General features: G+C 59.9%; 1 protein-coding gene across 3 annotated transcripts; it reads right to left on the reverse strand.

Annotated features, from left to right (window-relative positions):
• Nucleotides 1-63: 63 nt before the first annotated feature.
• Nucleotides 64-11,815, reverse strand: PTBP1 (polypyrimidine tract binding protein 1). 3 transcript variants are annotated; one of them, XM_030845566.3, is made up of 15 exons: nucleotides 11,689-11,815; nucleotides 9,316-9,346; nucleotides 6,426-6,501; nucleotides 6,015-6,187; nucleotides 5,784-5,930; nucleotides 5,529-5,699; nucleotides 5,328-5,438; nucleotides 5,082-5,256; nucleotides 4,826-4,903; nucleotides 3,998-4,146; nucleotides 2,820-2,853; nucleotides 2,337-2,429; nucleotides 2,024-2,240; nucleotides 1,680-1,757; nucleotides 64-1,581 (listed from the first exon to the last, which is right to left on the reverse strand). In XM_030845566.3, the coding sequence occupies exons 1-15, from the start codon at nucleotides 11,694-11,696 to the stop codon at nucleotides 1,449-1,451; spliced, it is 1,674 nt and encodes a 557-aa protein (XP_030701426.1). In that variant the 5' UTR covers nucleotides 11,697-11,815; the 3' UTR covers nucleotides 64-1,448. The 3 variants fall into 3 exon arrangements, with proteins under 3 accessions (XP_030701426.1, XP_030701430.1, XP_030701428.1); XM_030845570.3 differs by lacking the exon at nucleotides 11,689-11,815 and adding an exon at nucleotides 10,930-10,998; XM_030845568.3 differs by lacking the exon at nucleotides 4,826-4,903.
• Nucleotides 11,816-18,063: the final 6,248 nt, after the last annotated feature.

Consider the following 18,063-nt stretch of genomic DNA (forward strand, 5'->3'; position numbering starts at 1 on the left):
GTGAGGGGAACAACACGGCTGAGTTTACACAGAGGAGGAAACAGCAGTGAAACAAACAGGCCCAATAAAGAGGGAAATCAAGTGCAGGATACAGAGAATTTATTCAGAGTCCAGTACAGACCGGCCAGACCACCTCCTACATGTGGACAGGAAAAAAGAGCCTACAGAAAAGGTAGGAGTTGTTATAAAATTGCTTTAATTCAGTTCTCTCCGCATTACAAGCCGGCAGCGGGCAGTGGCCTGCCATGCTCCTTACAATACTGAGCCTGTAATTGCTGTTATCAAAATATACATCTGTGTCACCATAAAAAAACCGCAATTGCTGCCCCTCACGTCTTACAACAGGTATAAAAAATTATAAATATTTACACCCTTGTTCCACCCCGACATGGAAACTTGAGGCCCAGGCCCTGAAGGAGGGCCGGCCAGCACAGGGCCTGCGCGGGGAGCCCCTTGGACCCGTGAGTGCAGGACAAGGCGGTAAAGACCGGAAGGTTAGGGCTGCTGTCCCACCTCCTGGGGTCCCAGCATTAGAGCAGACAAAAAACAGAAACAAAACTTTGGTCCAAAATTTGCAGGAAAAAAGAAACCCTGAAAGTTTAAGAGCACTTGTCCTCCGGGACAGAGGACAGTTGTGAGTAAGGCATCGGCAGGTCGCAGACGTGCCGGCCCCATTGTGTCTGCCCTGGAAATTAGATCCTGCCCTGCGACTCAATGACAAGGAATAAAATAAAAGTACAGTATACAAAGTCATACCACGAGGAGAAAATTTAGGTTACACTCATACCATTTTTATCATCTTGCTATATAAAACGTTATTTAAAACTATTTTTTGCATATAAATGAAAAAGATTAGAATATTTGGTCAACTGGAAATATTGCTAGGCACAGGTGTCTGCAGCTGCATCGAAGCATAATACAGAGATTATGGTGGAAACAAAGCTGAAGAAGCGACGGGGAGGGGCCCTGGGGCTGGGGGGGCAAATGATACAAGGATTGGGGGCGGCCACACCTGGCCACCCACGGTCTCCCACCGCAGCAGGCACACGATCCCATGGGAGGCCGACCCCCCCCCCCCCAGGCCCCCAAACCCCTACACGTCTGCTACCCCAAGATAGGCCCTGCCAGAGCAGTGGGTTTAAGGCACAAGAAAGCCGAGTGGAGGTTTGGGAGCGCCCGCCACACAGACTACAGAAGGCACGGGCAAGGGGCCGGGCTGGGCCAAGAGCACGGTCACCAAGAGCCTGAGGTTGGCACCCCACCTCCCCCAGGTGAGCAAGTGAATTCGATTTAATTTCTTTTAAAAACAGGTAAACTGATTTCTCTTTAAAAAAATAAAATCTCTGGTCTTTTTTTAAGGTCACTTCAGCTGCTTTTTAAAGTGGCTTTTTTTCTGGAATGATGGAAGTTGTCGCCGGGTGCCCGGCAGGCTGGTCCTTGGTGGCGGCCTAGATGGTGGACTTGGAGAAGGACACCCGCAGGTGGTGGTTCTCACCCAGGTCGTGGTTGTGCAGGTCGATGAGCGCCTGGATGGCCTCCTCCACGGAGCCCATCTGGATCAGCGCCATTTTGCGGTCCTTCCTGCGGGGAAAACGAGGGGGACACAAGGAGGCGTGAAGGGCCGGGTGGGGCAGGGCAGGCCCAGGGGCAGCGGGGCGAGGGGGTGGGGCTGGGCTCACTGGAAGAACTTGAACCCTTTCACGATCCCGCCGTTGCTGGAGAAGAGAATCTTGAGGTCATCCTCAGAGATGGAAGGCCTGCAGGGAGAGAGAGGGACCTGAGCCACTCTGTGGAAGGCCAAGGCCATTCCCTCAAGACAGCAGCTGAGTGTCCAGGGAAGGGTGGGGTCTCCAGGAGCTTTTTAGGGGCCCCAGAAATAGGTTATCAGAAAATGACCAAGAGCATCTGAAAGGTGCACTAGAAGCAGAGAACACACTCGGCTGGGCCTCCAGCAAGGCCTCCCTACGGCCTGTGGAAGCCCCTGGAAGCGGGAGCATCCCAGGAGACCTCTACAGGCACTCACGGGATGTTGGAGAGGTGCAGGGTGGCCGAGGGCGGGAAGATGTTCTGGAAGTTCTTGGAGCCGGGCTTCTTGAAGCGGTGCAGGGGCGAGTTGCCATAGTCCTTGGTCAGGCCCTGGTCCTCCTGGCCCTCACGGGGCAGCTGCACGTTCTGGTGCTTGGAGAGTGTGATGCGCACCGGCTTCCCGTGCAGCTTGTGCCCATTGAGGTGGCTCATGGCTGGGGGGGGAAGACAACACAGGACCCACGTGACCCAAGGCCCCTGGCCGCAGCCCCACAGCCCCCCGGCCCGGTGGCCCTGCAGCCCTTACTTACCCAGCTGGGCCTGGCTCCCGTCGGCCATCTGCACCAGGGCGTTCTCCTTCTTGTTGAACAGGATCTTCACCCGCTGCACGTCGCCGTACACGCCTTCGAGGGCACAGGGACAGACTGCTGAGCCGCCCGGGCCCCGTGGCCCCTCCCCGCCAGCCCCGCGACCCGCACTCCCGCACAGGGCTGGCTCTCCCCGCAGCTCTGCTATTCTGCCTGAGAAGCTGTCTAGTCACAGGGAGCGTTACCGGGAGGGCTGCCTTCAGCAAAGAAGCCCTGAAATCCAGGAAAGGCCAATTGCCAAGAACCATCCTGCGGCTGCTACCGACACATCTACTCTGCCAATAGCATGCGGGGCCGTAAACCATGCTCTGGAGTCCAAATCAGTAGGCAAAGCGCAGCCCAGACAGCACGCTCGGACGTCTCAGAGCGTGACAACCACCTCAATTACACGAAAACAAGATAATAAAAGTGGGAACGATAACATACCGAAAAGAATAAAGAGGCTTTGGGGTGTGACTCTCTTTAGAGGACAGCAGAGCAAGGCAGCGAGGGACAGGGAAAGGGAGAGGTCAGGGGGCGAGTTGGAATCGTCCACCACGAGGAGGCAGCCCCGCAGGCGTGCAGGTTGATGGATGATGAAGTTGTCAGGATGTTAATATTCAAGGGCAGGTTGGTTTCCGGAGAGCAGGGTTTGAGGGGGAATTTTGTTTTTATTTATTTATGGTTTTGTTTTGTTTCAAGCAACAACAGGAAGCAGAAGTACCGTGCAGTCAGTTGGCAAAGAAATTCCGGATCAGGGCAAGAAAAAAAATTGGGAAAGGGGAAGGGGAGAAAAGAAAAAAAGTAGCAAAAACACAGGTCAGTAAATACATAAGAAAACACGCGGTGTCCCATCAGTCAAGACCACACACACTACGAGCCACGCGCCGGGCGGACAGCAGGAGTGCCCCCCGCGGGGAGGAGACGGCGCCCGCCCGCCCCCCCACTCCCCCAACAGGCCCTCCAGGAACTGTCTCCCCGGGGCCCGCACCAGGGCCTCCAGTCAGGCTCACTGGGGTGGCTGTTAGCAGAGAGCTTGGCTAGAGGAGCTGGGACAGGGCTCGAGAGGCCGCAAGTCACACATGCTCCGACAGGCAAGAGAGCAGCTCATTAAAATAAACAGGAACCCCGTCTCTCAAGATCAAAATATCTCGAGCCTTTATCATTTCATCCCAGCTCCCTGAGCTGAACTTGGCCACCGAGACAAGCACAGGCCTGGCTGCCACCTCAGGGACCGTGGCTGGTGGCCTTGGCTTGCACCCCCTCCCCAGAGGCGCCCCGCAGGCCCCTGCAGACCGAGGTTGGTTGGGCTCGAAATTGCAAAACTGCTCTCATGAACACCAAATACTTCAACTCTCAGCATCATGGAATTAGGAACGTACATTGAGGTATTAAGGAAAACAGGAGGACTCCAAGCGCTGCGGAAAGGACGCAGCAGTGAGTGACATCAGTGCAGAGAGGAGAACAGCGTGACACCTGCAGGCACTGGCCAGGCCAGGGGACCCGGCTCCAGGGGCCCCAGTGCCTGGGGGAGGGGCTCAGTCTGCACTAGGACCTGAGAGCAAACTCCCAACTCCTACTTCCGAAGTAGGAGTCCGGAAGGACAGCCTAGAAGAGCCACATACCTCGGGGTTGAGGTTGCTGACCAGCAGGACAGCATTTCCTGCCCCTGCCAGGCCTGGGATGGCGATCCGGCCCGCCGCTGCTGCCGCTGCCGCTGCCGACGGGATGGCCAGAGGAGCCAGGGCCCCGTGCACGTTAGGGACGGAGAGGCCTGGAGGGAAGAGGCAGTCAGATAAGCAGCGGCGCCCACCTTGTCTGAGACAAAAACGCAGGTCCTGCCCATCCTCATGCAAACGGAGACACGTAGGGGGTGGGGTGGGGGGAGCGGCTGGCCCAGCAGCACGGCACGCCTGCGGCTCCTCCACGCTTCTCGTGGCACAGACCGTGCTGGCTTGACCGTCTACATGCGCCAAATAGCACAGAAAGCTCCAGCTCCTCGGATGCAGGATTGAACCCAACGGCCTCGGCCGTGCTCGCATGCAGGTGCCCGTCACCATGCAAATGGCACGCCGGGCGGGACAACAGGCTCAGGACTGTCACGTAGGTGGGCGCCTGGCCCCCGGTAGGGATGCTCAGGTGTGCCCACCCAGCTCACGCCGCTCGCTTACCAGGCCACTTAAACGCACCTACTAGGGGCATATCCCTCCAACCACCGTGCGCTGGTCCTCACGGGCGCTTGAAGGGAACCAGACCAGAGACTGGGGGCTCAGCGGGCTCTCTGCATGGCCCTGCCCTACGACTGCCCTGTCCAGGCCCCGTGGGGAACCTGGAGGCCTGTGCCCAGGAAGATGGGCTCCCCCCGTGACTGCGCCACGTCGGCTGCCGTGGAAGCAGAGCTACGGGAGAGGTGTGGCATGCAGAGGCGGTGGTGGGGACGAGCGTTTGAATACCTGCGGCTTGAGGAATGGCAAAGGTGGGAGGGAAACCAGCTCCTGCGTACGGAGAGGCTGACATTATACCAGGCGCACCTAGAAACAAATGAGACACTAATCATCGCACCCACGGGTGCGAGCCGGCTGCCAGCGCCCCACTCGGTGGGTTCTGGGCTGGTGCTGTGTGGGCATCCGGGAGACGGGCGCCTAGGACCGAGCTACGCGTCCTGCCCCCCACCCCGCCCCACTGCCATCCCACCAACGGGCATCTTACCGAAGGCTGCGGCCATGGTCTGGTCCAGAGAGGGCTGGCTGTCGCCAGATGGCAGATCAGGGCGTGTATAGTCGCGGCTCTTATCGTTGTTGTACTTGACGTTGAGGCTGGTGAGCTTGGAGAAGTCGATGCGCAGGGTGCAGCAGGCGTTGTAGATGTTCTGGCCGTCCAGCGACTGCGGGGGCAGCAAAAGGGCTGTGAGTGGGGGCCGGCAGCCGGCGGCGCGGCTGCCCCGGGGCCACTCACCAGCTTGGCGTGCTGGGCGCTCGCGGGCTCGGCGAACTGCAGCAGCGCCTGGAACTGACTGTTCTTGGTGAAAGTGATGATCTTTAGGACGGTGCCGAACTTGGAGAAGATCTACGGGAAGAGCACGGCGGAGGGATTGGCCTCAGCCCGGAACCAGCCCCTCCCGCAGGCTGGTGCCACCCCGCCACCCCCCTGCCTCACCTGGTGAAGCACGTCCAGGGTCACCGGGTAGAAGAGGTTCTCCACGATGATCCTGAGCACTGGGCTCTGTCCAGCCATTGCCATCCCTGCGTCCACCGCCGCGGCCGACGCAGCCAGGGCCAGGTTTCCCGACTGGACTGAGTTCACCGCCTGCAGGGCCGCCTGGGCCCGCTGTGGGGGCAGAGCCGTGAGTCCCATCAGCCCCAAGGCCACCGCCCACCCCACCCCCCTCCGCCCGCAGCCCAGGGCGCGCACTGCCTGGTTGGGCGAGCTGTCTGTCTTGAGCTCCTTGTGGTTGGAGAACTGGATGTAGATGGGCTGGCCGCGCAGTACGGGCGTCACCGACGTATAGTAGTTCACCATGGTGTTGGCAGCCTCCTCCGTGTTCATCTCGATGAAGGCCTGGGGGGGGGGGGGGTCGTGTGTGAGCCAGGCCTGGACCCGGGAGGCCCGGCGACCACCCCAGAGAAGGCCTAGGCCTTGTACCTGGTTCTTCCCTTTCAACATCAGGAGATTGGTGACCTTCCCGAAGGGCAGCCCCAAGGAGATGACCTCTCCCTCAGTGACGTCACTGGGCAGCTTTCGGATGTGGATCACCCTGGAGGGCACGCCTGTGCTCCTGTTGTCCCCTTTGAACTTCTTGCTGTCGTTTCCATTTGCTGCAAAAGGATGGTGTGCATGGCACGAGGCACTTCCTGGCTCCCCTAGAGCAAGCAACCCCTCTCCTGGTATCGGCTTCCTCCCAGCTCTGGGAGGCTGCTGGGACAGGGAGGTCTCCACACCTGGCTCCCGGGGAAGTGAGGCTCAAGGTCACCAAGGCCAGGACCAACCAACCCCAAGTGCGCTCCTCAGAGACACAGAGGAAGTGCTCCCAGGTAAGGCCGCAGTTAGGGTTACCTGTGGAGGCCGAGTTACTGCTCATGATAAAGGGTCCGTTAGTGACACAGGCAGAGAAGAGCTCGTCAGATCCCCGCTGGAAGAGAGGGGCGGGTTGGAACCGAGCCGCATCTTCACCGCAGCGCCCCCCAACCCTCCCTACGGGGGCCCAGTGGTTCTGCACCCAAGACACAGCTCCTTTCCCCACCTGCGGAGCCCCTGGGGGGTCTTTCCCCAAGCAGGGCCAGCGTCTCGTCCCCTACAGGGGCTCTGCGCGGCCCGTCCCCCCACCCCCCGTGCCTGGGGTCTGCACGGGCTCAGGCTGGCTACCCCGAGGCTCGGCCGTCGTGCTCTCAATCACGGCAGAGCCACTCAAGGCCCACGAGGACAAAGCCCCCTTGTCACACACACTGCAGCCACCCGCTCAGCCGCAGGAGTCTGTCCTACTTTCCAGTCTGAGGAAACCGGAGCCCGATGACCAGAAAGGCCACCTCTCCAGGCGGCGGGCACCTTGGTGACAAACAAGAAGCTCCTCAAGTGCCCAGCCCATTCTCTCTCCAGAAACGACTAGTTGACTCATTAATCTCAATGCAATTGAATCAACTCCCAGAACCAGGTAAGATCGAGCCCAGGGTGAAGAAGCAGACGGGGGCCCTCCTGCCGGGTGAGCACAAAACCCCACCCGAGGGGCAAGGAGACCCCACTGGGTCTGGCTCCCCTCAACAACTTCCGGACACGAAACCGGTGGCCTGAGAAGAATTTCCCTGCCCTAGGTGCCCCGCGGCCTCCCGGCAGACAGCAAAAACCAGCCTTTCTCAGGGCCAGACCCTCCAACTGCCATTTTCGCCAGCTCGTCCCTCCTCAAGAACACCTTATCTCTGCCCTTCCCTCAGACCAGCTTAACTGCCACTTACAAACAAGGATGCCAAACACCCAGGGTCCTTCCCACCTTCCCGTGGTCTAGCACCGAAGTTGAGTGGGACACTCACACCCCACCCTGTCCCTCGAGACAAGCCGAAGGAAGCCAGGGAGGTTCAAGGTCTGCCCCTCAGGACAGGAATCGGGCACGTGGCAACGCTGCTGGGAGCAAACAGGATGCTCTGGGCCACCCTGGCTGCTAGGCCACCTGCTACGGGCATGACCCTGAACCCAGACCCCACGCCGGACGGGCATCTGCTCCCCAGGGCTCAGGGCTGAGATGGATGCGCAGAGGGCCAGCACCTGAGCCCGTGGAGAGGCTGCAAAGGCTCAGACTCCTGCCTGGTCTTAGAGTCCAGAAAAGGACCCAGAACCGCAGACCACTTACGGGCTGGAATTTGCTATAATGAAGCAAAATGTTAAAAACCCCAAGCACTCCAGGTTGACCTGACCCGTCACGCCCCAGCTCACTTTCACCAAGTGGACCTGGGCGCTTCAAGGCTCAGAGCAGTAGACCAGCCCCAGCCGTGAACGAAGGGCCACATGAGAACCCAGGCAGAATGCCCCTGAGCCACCGAGGACAGAGTCTCCCCTGCCTAAGTGGTAGGAATGTGGACTTGGAGCCCTGACCCGCCCCCTGACACACAAAGGGCCCCCGTCCAGAGCTGGACAGGGACGGGGCACCCAGGCAGATCCCACACACCGGCTGCACAACCTTAAAAATAACATCTCGGCTCCTGTCTCTGACAGGTGACAAGCAGGGCCGGGATTCCCTCAGGAGTGGGGCGTTCTTGGCCCCAACCATGTTCTCACAGCAGACGGCCTGGCACGCCTACATCTGCAGGGTCTGTGGGGCAAGCCCCACCCACTTGGCCGCCCATATCCCCCAGGCCTCCCTCCCAGACGCCGCCCCCTCCCCCAGCACGGGGGGGGGGGGGGGGGGAGGCGGGCAGGCGCACGTGGTAACCAGTGGCTCCACAGCAACAGCCCACTGGGGCACAGCCACTCTGCAGGGTAGAAGCCTGGGGGTACGTGGGCCAGTCCACAGTGTGGGGGAGCTCTTCCCAGCTGCTGCCACAGGGCCCCTGCCCTGAGGTCAATTCAGCACCAACAGCAAACGACCACCGCGCCAGGAACAGCGCCTAGAGTCCCCTTGCTTCTTCATTGATAGCTTACACACCAACACCCCTGGCGCCTCATTTGGGGCCCAGCTTATCCTGAACCTGAGGGAGAGGACCAGGCTGCCCTCCCGGTGGGTCCCCCGGTGCACGCACCCTACAGGCTCAGGGCCTCTGTCCTGTGCAGCCAAGACCCCCGGGGCATGGGACGGAGGAGACAGCCCCTGGAAGAGGTGCTCCGGCTGAAGCGGCCCCCAGAGAAGCAGGGGGAAGGTCCCCGTGCCAATCACAGCACTCCGGATGAAGTCCCTCTCCCTCCTCCCGCCACCAATCAGGTTTTATCTGCAAGAAGATCGGGACAAGCGGTGTGCAAAGACAGTCCGCCTGGGAAAACCGAAACCAGCCCAGGCACGGCGGCCACCAGACCAGAAACCAGCTGCTACCTGCTCCTCAGGACACCTGGCCACCTACGGGGCTCAGGACACACGGCCCGAGGGGGGACACTCTGCCCCCGCCGTCCTGTTTCTCTGAGCAAAAATTATCTGAACGAGGACAGCCTCAGAAGCAGCCTGGAACTACCCCAGAGCCCCCTGAGATTCTCTGGTCCCCCCCCCCCGACTAGCTGCTTGAGGTGCAAACAGACTTCAACTTTACCCACACGAAACCGAGGACAAAAATCCCGTCACCCTGCCGCGCATCCCACCTCCAACCGCAAGCCGTTCTGAGCTTGAGGGCAGGGCAGGGGATCCAGAAATCAGACTGCTGAGGGGCCGCCCACCCCCCGCCCGAGGCAGGCTGTCCAGCCTAGGAGCAGCAAGCCGGGCAGCCCATGGTGGGAGCGGACGGAAGGAGGAAGCAACGTCACAAGCGCCTACCTTTGTACCAACTGCTATGTCTGGGACGATGCTGCGGAGAGAAAAAAGGAGACGTCAGCCAGGGCGCCCGCCACATCCCGGCGCCCGAGCCCCCGCTCGAGGCCTTCGTCAGCTAGAAGGCCGGGGCAGGGAAGCGAGCCGTCCGCCCTTTAATCGCCACTTGAAAAGGAGCCATCATTGTCCTCCGGCTCCCTCCCGGCAGGACCCCGGCCCCGCCTCCCGACCCGTCCAAAGACAAAGACACCCCCCTCCACAGGCCCTAGGAGAGACACTTGATGCTGGTTAAGGTTCAGGTGCTGCTGTTTGCTTTCTAGAAACTGGCAGTGCTTGGGGGACGTTTCCAGCAGAAGGCAGGCCGGTAAAAAGGCAACTCAAGGGCCCGAGATCAGAGCTCCGGGCCCCACGGGGCCGAGAAGGGGGCAGCTCGGTGGAAAGGATCAGATAGAGCTGACACGAGTTACTCATCAACCGGGCTCCACGTGAGCGGACTTTCTCCCCCCCGCCCTCGCAGAGCAGGCCCCGCTACGAAAGGCGGGGCCGGGGGAGAGCACAGCTGCCCCGGACTCCTGGGTCCTGCAGCCCAAGCCCCACCCCCCACCCCCGGACAGCAGAACCCTCCGAGGTCGTCTATGTAGTGAACAAAAACTGACAACAAACTAACGACTCCCAAAATATCAGTTCAGGAGAGAACTTAGCCAGCAACGCCCCTCACAAGGTCACCTGGCCTCCAAGGCCTGGCGGTCCCGTGACCAGAGCCTCTCATGATGTCACACAACATGTCCCCCGGCCCAGCCTCGGGCCCGGCAGAGGGCCCCGGGGCCGCCGGCTGCAGGATCCCCCTCGGGCTCTCAGGGAGGGGGCTCCCACCACAGCCTCGGCTCGGGACCTGCCCCATCCTCACCCTCCGCCTCTACGGCGGAACCTCCACCTCTTGCCCTCAAAAACCTCACGGGCCAGCGACAACGACTTTTAAAAATTTTAATGAGTCAAGAAAAAACTTCCCAGAAAGACAAACAATGAAAAGTACGCAGTTTCCCAACTGCTAACCCAGGCCGCCTGGCGGCTTCCTACTCCCAAGCGAGGGCTTCGGACACAGCAAGTATTTTACGTAAAACGGCCTTTCTGGGAAAGATTTTCCGACCTTCCAAAAAGACGGCAGGACAATGCTCGCTTCGGCAGCACATATACAAAAAGACGGCAGACCAAAAAGGAGCTGCACCCGGAGACCAGGCCCGGCTGCCTAAGTAACACCACCACCGCCAAGAGACTGCAGATGCGCCCCCAAACCAGATTACGGGGGGCGATGGAAAAGACAAAACTCGAGAATTTGACCAGACGGCCAAGAAAACCGAGCACACGGCCCGCTGGCTCCGGAAAGGGTTCTCTGGGCAAGTCCACCCCAGCCAAAGCGGAAGGCAGACCACGAGGAGATCAAGTTCCTCTTGCTGCAGCAATTTTTCTAAAAGGTTGGCCTCAATTCAGGTTGAAACCTATCATTTCAAACCCGAGACACCGAAGGCACGTGACCCTCCAAGCACTTTTAACCGCCCGCCCCGCCCGGTCGGGCCCAAGAGAGAAAGGAGAGCTGGTTCGAAGCACCCCACCACAAAATACCCGCAACTGCCCCTGAACGCTTCCCACGAGGTGCCAGACGGGAGAGCGCAGTTCCACCGGGTTCCACCCCTTCCCGAGAACAGAGCCCCGGCCGCCGCGCGGCCCGGTCCCCTCCCGCCCCGACACCTCGGCACGCGGGGAGCGGGCTCGGGTCCCGAGCCGCCCCGCCCCCACCGCGCCCGGGGCGCTACCCCGAGACGCCTGGCTGGAACAAAGGGGGCGGCGGAGGGCCCGCGCCCTTCCGGGCAGGAGGGCGGCGTCTCCGGCCGCGCCCGGGCCCGCGGCGGGCGGGGCAGGCCGGGGCAGTCCGCGCGGCGGGAAAGCCCGCGCACGCGCGCCAGAGCTGCCAGGAGCGCGCGAGGCCGCGCACGCGCGCGGAGACCATACGGGGCGCGCGGAGACCATACGGGGCGCCGGAAGGGCCACAAGACTCTCCAAGGGCGGCGCGTGCGCGCAGAACCCGGACGGGAAGCGAGAAGAGCCGCGCAGCCGCCGCGTGCGCACGGGACAGGCCTCGTTGGCACCGGAAGCGGGCAGGGCTCCCCCGGACCCCTGCCGCCTCGCGCCCCTGGCGGCCCCCTCCAGGGCCTCACCCGCGCCCCAGGCCGGGGGGAAGGGAGGGAACCGGGCGGCGCCCCGGGCCCGGGGTGGAGGCGGAGCGGCGCGCCAGGACCGTCGCCCCGAGGAGGCCGCGGCGGCGACGAGAAAGAGACTGGACCGCGAGAAGGACAGAGGGTAGAGCGAACGAGTACTACTCACCCGTCCATTGCACACACAGGAGACCCGCGGGGGACGGAGTGGAGGCACCGGAATAGCAGGAACCGACCCAACGGCTCTGAGTTATAGACTCACAAAATGGCGGAGACGCCCGAACACGTCCCCCGCGCGCTCTGCCCATTGGCTCCTGCCGCGCAGATGGGCGGGGCGAGCGCCGCGGGACCCCGCCAGCGCCTCCCAATGGCTAGGAAGTCGCTCGAGGGGTGGGGCCACAAACAGTGGCAGGCGGCCATTGGGGAAGATGGCCGTCCGTCAGGGCTCGAGGCGGAAACGGCCCGTGGAGTCGGGGGAGGGGCGAAGAGGTGAGGCCACGTGATTGCGCCAGAGCCAGTGAGCGAGCTGCCCTCCTGCGTGGGGCTTTGCTGGAGAAGCCATCTTAGGAGTGGGTACGTGGCGGGTCAGGCGGTGGGAAGCGTGCTTCCCCCAGGCTGCCGCCATCTTGCAAACGGGCAGAGTCCACCTCCACCTCGGGCGTGAGAGCAAAGGGAGGCGCGTCGCCATCTTGAAGTAGGGCAGGAAACCTCCAGGGCGCCACCTTGCTTGTGGGCACCTGGCCGAAGTCCATTTCGAACTTAGACGTTACCCTTAGGTTAGCACGCGAAGTGGCGGCGGCCTAACGCGTCCCAGAGGCGCCGGGGTTGTTTCCACTGCTGGCCACCAAGCTTGTGGCACGATGTGGCCACGGGTCGCCCCTGACTGTCCTTTGTTTGCCCCAGAGCAGCGAAGCCCGACCACGGTCTCCTCGCCTGACTGCAGGAATGGGAAAATTGAAGCCCGGGGGGGGGCACGGCGGACGCCGCCCTGCCTGCCTGCAATGGAAGGAAAATGAGGCCGGGGGCGCACGGACAACACCGCCGTGCCTGCCTGCAATGGGGGGGAACTGAGGCCCGGGGCGCACAGAGCAGACTCCGCCGTCAAAGGACGTTCAGGACTGGACGGGCCTCCATCCCAGCAGCAGAACACTCCAAACTTATCTCGGAGAATGCTGATTCCAAAAAGAGTTGAACAGGGTTGTGGGTGATAGGGGAACCCCGGGAAAGGTGCCGGAAAACAGGGCCAGCTGGGTGGGGCGAGTGGGGGGAGGGGCAGGCGGAGTCAGGGAGGCCGCGGCAGTCCGGTACCCCAGGCTTTTGGAAGCATCCAGGAGATGATGGGCATGCCGGGCTTGCTTGTTCCCAGCGTGGAGCAGACGTTCAATAAATAGAAGAAATTATCCTGAATATTGTTTGCTATACGTCTCGTGCAGAAAAAAGGATTTTTAATTGGCACAAGCCTAAAGAGGGAGAATGACACTTGTTGTTTCCGTAAGTCGAGGTCAGGCCTTTGCTCCCGCCTCTTCGGTCGGTTTTAGCTTGGGCGGAGTCATGGCAACAGCGTCCATTTTAGGGCCGCGCGGGCCTGGACGGAGCCCAGAGACCGGGGCTGCCGAGCCAGAGGGCTTTCTCGGATTAGGGGCGGCTGCCGATTTTCACGGAGGCCTCCGCCTTGCACTCCTTGGCCCCTTCTTTCGCCGAAGGCCATCTGAAGCCCAGGAATGGCTAATCAGGAGTGTCCCGGTGGATTTAGGAGAATCCCCAACGCATTCCTGTGGATTTGCTCCCTCCAGGACTCCTGTCGCGCTCCGCTCTGGGTACCACCAGGGCCAGTTGCTCATCTTTGTTGCCTCGGTTACTGGTGCCAGGGATGGGCCCTCTTGACAGCAGGGAGGATGGTTGGAGACATGGGAGTGTCGCAGCCCAGAGGGAGAATGTTGGTGGACCCTCCACCAGGTTCCTAGCACGGATCTAAATGGTCGCAATCTATTAAAAGCCATTTCTGCTCACTGCCCTCCAGGCTTTGCTCAGAGTCAAAGCCCAAGTCGACCTCGTGGCCCCACAGACCTCTCACCCGCAGCCGCCTTTCTGGTTTCTGACCGCATTTACACAGGCCTCCTTTAAGAGGTTGTTCCCTTCTGGAAGGTTCCTCCCTAAACCCACTCCCTCCTTTTACTCCCTGCCCTGGGGCCTTCGCGCAGAGGCCCCCTCGTCAGTACAGTCTCCCCGACCTCTCCCTTAAAACGGTTGAGGATTTCTTTCTCGCCTTCCACTGGAACACGAGGGAGAGAAGACAGCCCCTGCCCGTATCGGAATCCACGCTGTTACCACCTTTACAAGGGCCACAAACCAGGCGGCGTGAAACAACACAGATTTATTCTCGCTCGGTTCTGGAGGCCAGAAGTTAGAAATTGAGGTGTCAACAAGGCCGAGCTCCCTCCAGAGGCTCCAGGGGAGGGTCCTTCCTGCCTCTTCCGGCTCTGGGGGCCCAGGTGTCCTTGGCTTGTAGACAGGTCCCTCCAGTCCCTGCCTCTATTGTCACATGGTTCTCTTCTCCCTGTTTCTCTGTCTCTCCTGTTTGTGACTCTAAAAAGGACCCTTGCCCTTGGATTTAGAGACCACCGGGATAATCTCATCTCAAGGCCCTTAATCTCACCTGCAAACACCCTTTTCCCAAACAAAGTCATGCTCACGGGTTAGGGGATTAGGATGCAGACACACCGTTTTCGGAGCTGTTCGTCAGCCCAGGACAGCACCTGGACCCTGGACCAGCCATGAAAGACTGCTGGCAGACCTTCCATGTCTGCAAGGGGGGGGGTCCAGGGAGCCCCCAGGCCCTGCATCTCAGTTGGATGGATGCCCTGGTTTATTGGAGAAACCCGGCTCCCCTGTCTGTCTGCTCCCTGCTCAACCCTTCTGCCTGCCGGCCAGCTGGCTCCCTCATCAATGATTTAGGGTGAACGTGGGTGTGTGATCCCCTTGCAATTGAGAATTTTGAAAAGGATATCTTCTGTGGCAGGGGCAAGGGAGGTGGGTGGCAGCCAGATGGGGGTGGAGGGCCAGCATCCCAGGCCCTGGCGGGGGCGGGTGGGGGGAAAGGCTGCTGGGTTTTATTTCTCTTTACAGATCTGATGGGGCTGCCTCAGTTTACCCCTTTGTCAAAATAAGGGGCAGGGTTAGGCCAGTGCCCCCTTCCTTCCCACGGGCTTTCACTAGTGTTTCAAATGGAAATGGCTTAATAGTCTCGGAATATTTGTTCCCTGTGTTTGTTTATTCATTGCCTTGATTACAACAGCCGTAGGGCCTGGGTCCAGGGTGGGTGGGGGCCTGGGTTCCACATCTCCCCTCCCCTCAGAGGCCTCTTAGCCTCTTTGACCCATTTTCCAGATATCTGTGGGACTGAGCTGGGGGTAGGGGGTGCCAAAGAGGCTACCCTGCAGCCCCTCCAAGCTGGAGCCCCCCCACCCCAGTCCCCAGCTGAGGGGCCGAACAAAACGGTTGGCTCGGGCCTGGGAATATTCACGTCGGAATCTGTCTCCCGCCCCTTGACGGGGGTCCTTGGGCAACAGCTGACTCCACAGCCCCAGGCCCTCAGGCCAAGAAGCAAACCTTATCTGCCCAAACCAGCAAGCCAGCCTCTCCCCGAAGGACCCACTGTGTCCCCAGGCCCTGCCCGGAGAGGGAGCTGTCTCTCTGCCCTAAGTGCCTCCACACCCACCGCCCGGTCCACACCCTTGGGAGCTCAGCCTGGGCTGGGTACCTCCCTCCAGGCTCCAGTTTTAAGTCTTGGATCCTCTGAGTAGGAAATACTATGTTTCCTTTTCCCAAGCCCAGAGAGGCTGGGTGAGCTGCCTGGGCCTCTCAGCCAGGAAGAGGCCCCCCTGTGGTTTACCCAGGCTGCTCCGCCTTTACGGGGGCACCAAGGAGGGTGAGCAATAGTGTGGCCGGTCCTCAAATGGTCAATGTAGAGTTACCACCTGACCCAGAGATTCTCCTTGGTATCTGCCCAGCAGAAATGAAAACACACGTTCACACAAAACCTGAACATGCACGTCCACAGCGGCACGATTCACAACAGCCCAAAAGCGGAAACAACCCAGGTGACCATCGACAGGTGAAGGATAAACACCACGTGTCCCTCCACACAAGGAAAAGTCACTCAGCCACGCAAAGGGGCGAAACACCGACACTCGCTGCAACGTGGACGGACCCTGAGAACACGATGCTCAGTGAGAGAAGCCAGACGCAGAAGGACACACAGTGTGTGATTCCATTGATGGGAAACGTCCAGAACAGGCAGATCCACAGGGACAGAGAGTGGATTCCTGGTTGTCAGGGGCTGGGAAGTGGTTGCCAACGGCTGGCGTTTCTTCCCCCGTGATGAAATGTTCTAAAATTGATCGTGATGATGGTTGCACAACTCTGTGAATAAACTGGAAAACCACTGAATTGTGCACTTTAAAAATGGATGGGCAGTGTGGTTATGTGAATTATATCTAATAAAGCTGTTTTTAAGAAATCATTAGGATGAAGACCGGAAATGCCAGCTTTGGCGAGGATGGGGCAGGGGGAACTCTAAACGCCGCTGGGGAGGGGGAAGCAGTGCAGCTGCTTTGCAAAACAGCTTGACAGTTTCTTGAAAAGTTGCCTGTATGCCTCCCCTAAGGCCAGGCCCTCACGCTCCTGCGTGTTTACACAAGAGAAACGTGTAGAAATAGTCAACAAAAGCCTGGACAAGAATCTCCATAGCAGCTTTTAAAAAAGTACGGAACAGACAAACACTGGAAAGAACGGAAGTGAGCAGTGCGCAAAGGATGGAGACGTGCTGTGCGGAGGGTCTCCGGCACGGGGGAATCCACGCGGCAATGGAGAAGCACAGAGACCAGCCGGGTAGACCTCTGTTCCAAGTATACAAATGTAGTCCAACAGCAGGCAAAATGCACCGACAGTGCCAGAAATTGGGATAGGGCGCTCTTGGGGGTCAGTGGCTGAGAAGGGCAGGTGGGGGGACCTGGGGACTCACGGGAGTTCAGTTCGCAAAATGCTTTGTGATTGGGGTGCTTTCCTGCATGTAAATCGCAGCTCAGTAGAAAGTCTGCTTAGAAAATCCTGTTGATTCTCATCATTCTCACACTCAGGGTCTGTGAAGTCACAGCAAACACTGGGTCGGGAAGCACGGAACCCCGGCTCCTGGGGGAAATGCGGGTGAGAGTCCTGCCAGCCTTTGGTCACAACAGTGTCACCAACCCGTCACACATACCTTGTGTCCCGCGAGTTTCTGTCTGCAGCCTCCTTATTTAACATATATTGATTCAGTAGCCAGCAGGGCTGTAGAGCAACTTACGGCAAATACTCGCATTTTATCCAAAAGGCACATCACGGCTTTCTTGTGCTCAGGGACACTTGGGGGCCAAAATCACCCACAAAAAGCACTAAATGTAAAAACTTTTAGTGCCCACCTGCTCACCGGCCACAGGACATCTCTGTGGTCACAGGAGGGGCCAGCGGGCCAGCCTGGGGGACAGCTGTCTCTGGGCACTTCTTTCTGCTGCACCTCTTTGCGGGGCCAGAGCCCCCCCCTTCCCAAATGCCCCTCGCGGCTTCTCAAGCCCCACACATGCTGTGGCCGGCGCTGGGCACAGAGCTGAGATTCAGCCACACTGCGGGTCATCTCTCTGCTTCTGGACGTGCGTGTCGGGAGAGGTAGTAGAGGACGGAGCAAGGCCCTGCAGGGACCGGAGGGGGATCCGGGAGGGCTTCCTGGGGGAGGTGTGTCAGATGTGGTGAGCAGAGGGAATGGCACTGAGGGAGGAGAGGGTCTTAGGGTGAGGCGGGGGCTGGCTGGGCTGCCCATGGATTCAGGGTGGGCAGCCACGCAGCGGGGGTGAAGCACCCAGACACGTCGTGTACCCCTGACCGAGGGAGTGTCCCGGGGGGTCGCCAGGCACTGAAGCTGCCCCAGTGCAGGAACAGGTGGGGATGGGGCCTGGACCACCCTCCCAGGCTCTCTACCTCTGCAGAGCAGCCAGGAAAGCTGCAAACATTAAAACAATTTTTTTTTTTTTTTTTGCGGTACACGGGCCTCTCACTGTTGTGGCCTCTCCCGTTGCGGAGCACAGGCTCCGGACGCGCAGGCTCAGCGGCCATGGCTCAAGGGCCCAGCCGCTCCGCGGCATGTGGGATCTTCCCGGACCGGGGCACGAACCCGTGTCCCCTGCATCGGCAGGCAGACTCTCAACCACTGCGCCACCAGGGAAGCCCAAAACAATTTTTCAATTGAGATAAAATTCATACTATAAAACTATACATTTGAAGAGTCCAATTCAGTGGCATTGAGTGGCCACTGAACAGCCATTGTTGTCTAACCATCACCTCTATCTAATTCCAGAACATTCCGTCACCCCAAAAAGAATCCCATCCCCATCAGCAGTCATCCCCACCCCCTCCTCCAGCCCCTGACAACAAGGAGCCCACTGTCTGTTCTCTTTGGACTTGCCTGTCCTGGACGTTTCCCATCAGTGGAATCACACCCTGTGTGTCCTTC

This window comes from Globicephala melas, chromosome 3 (assembly GCF_963455315.2).
Source record: "Globicephala melas chromosome 3, mGloMel1.2, whole genome shotgun sequence".
Classification (NCBI taxonomy): domain Eukaryota; kingdom Metazoa; phylum Chordata; class Mammalia; order Artiodactyla; family Delphinidae; genus Globicephala; species Globicephala melas.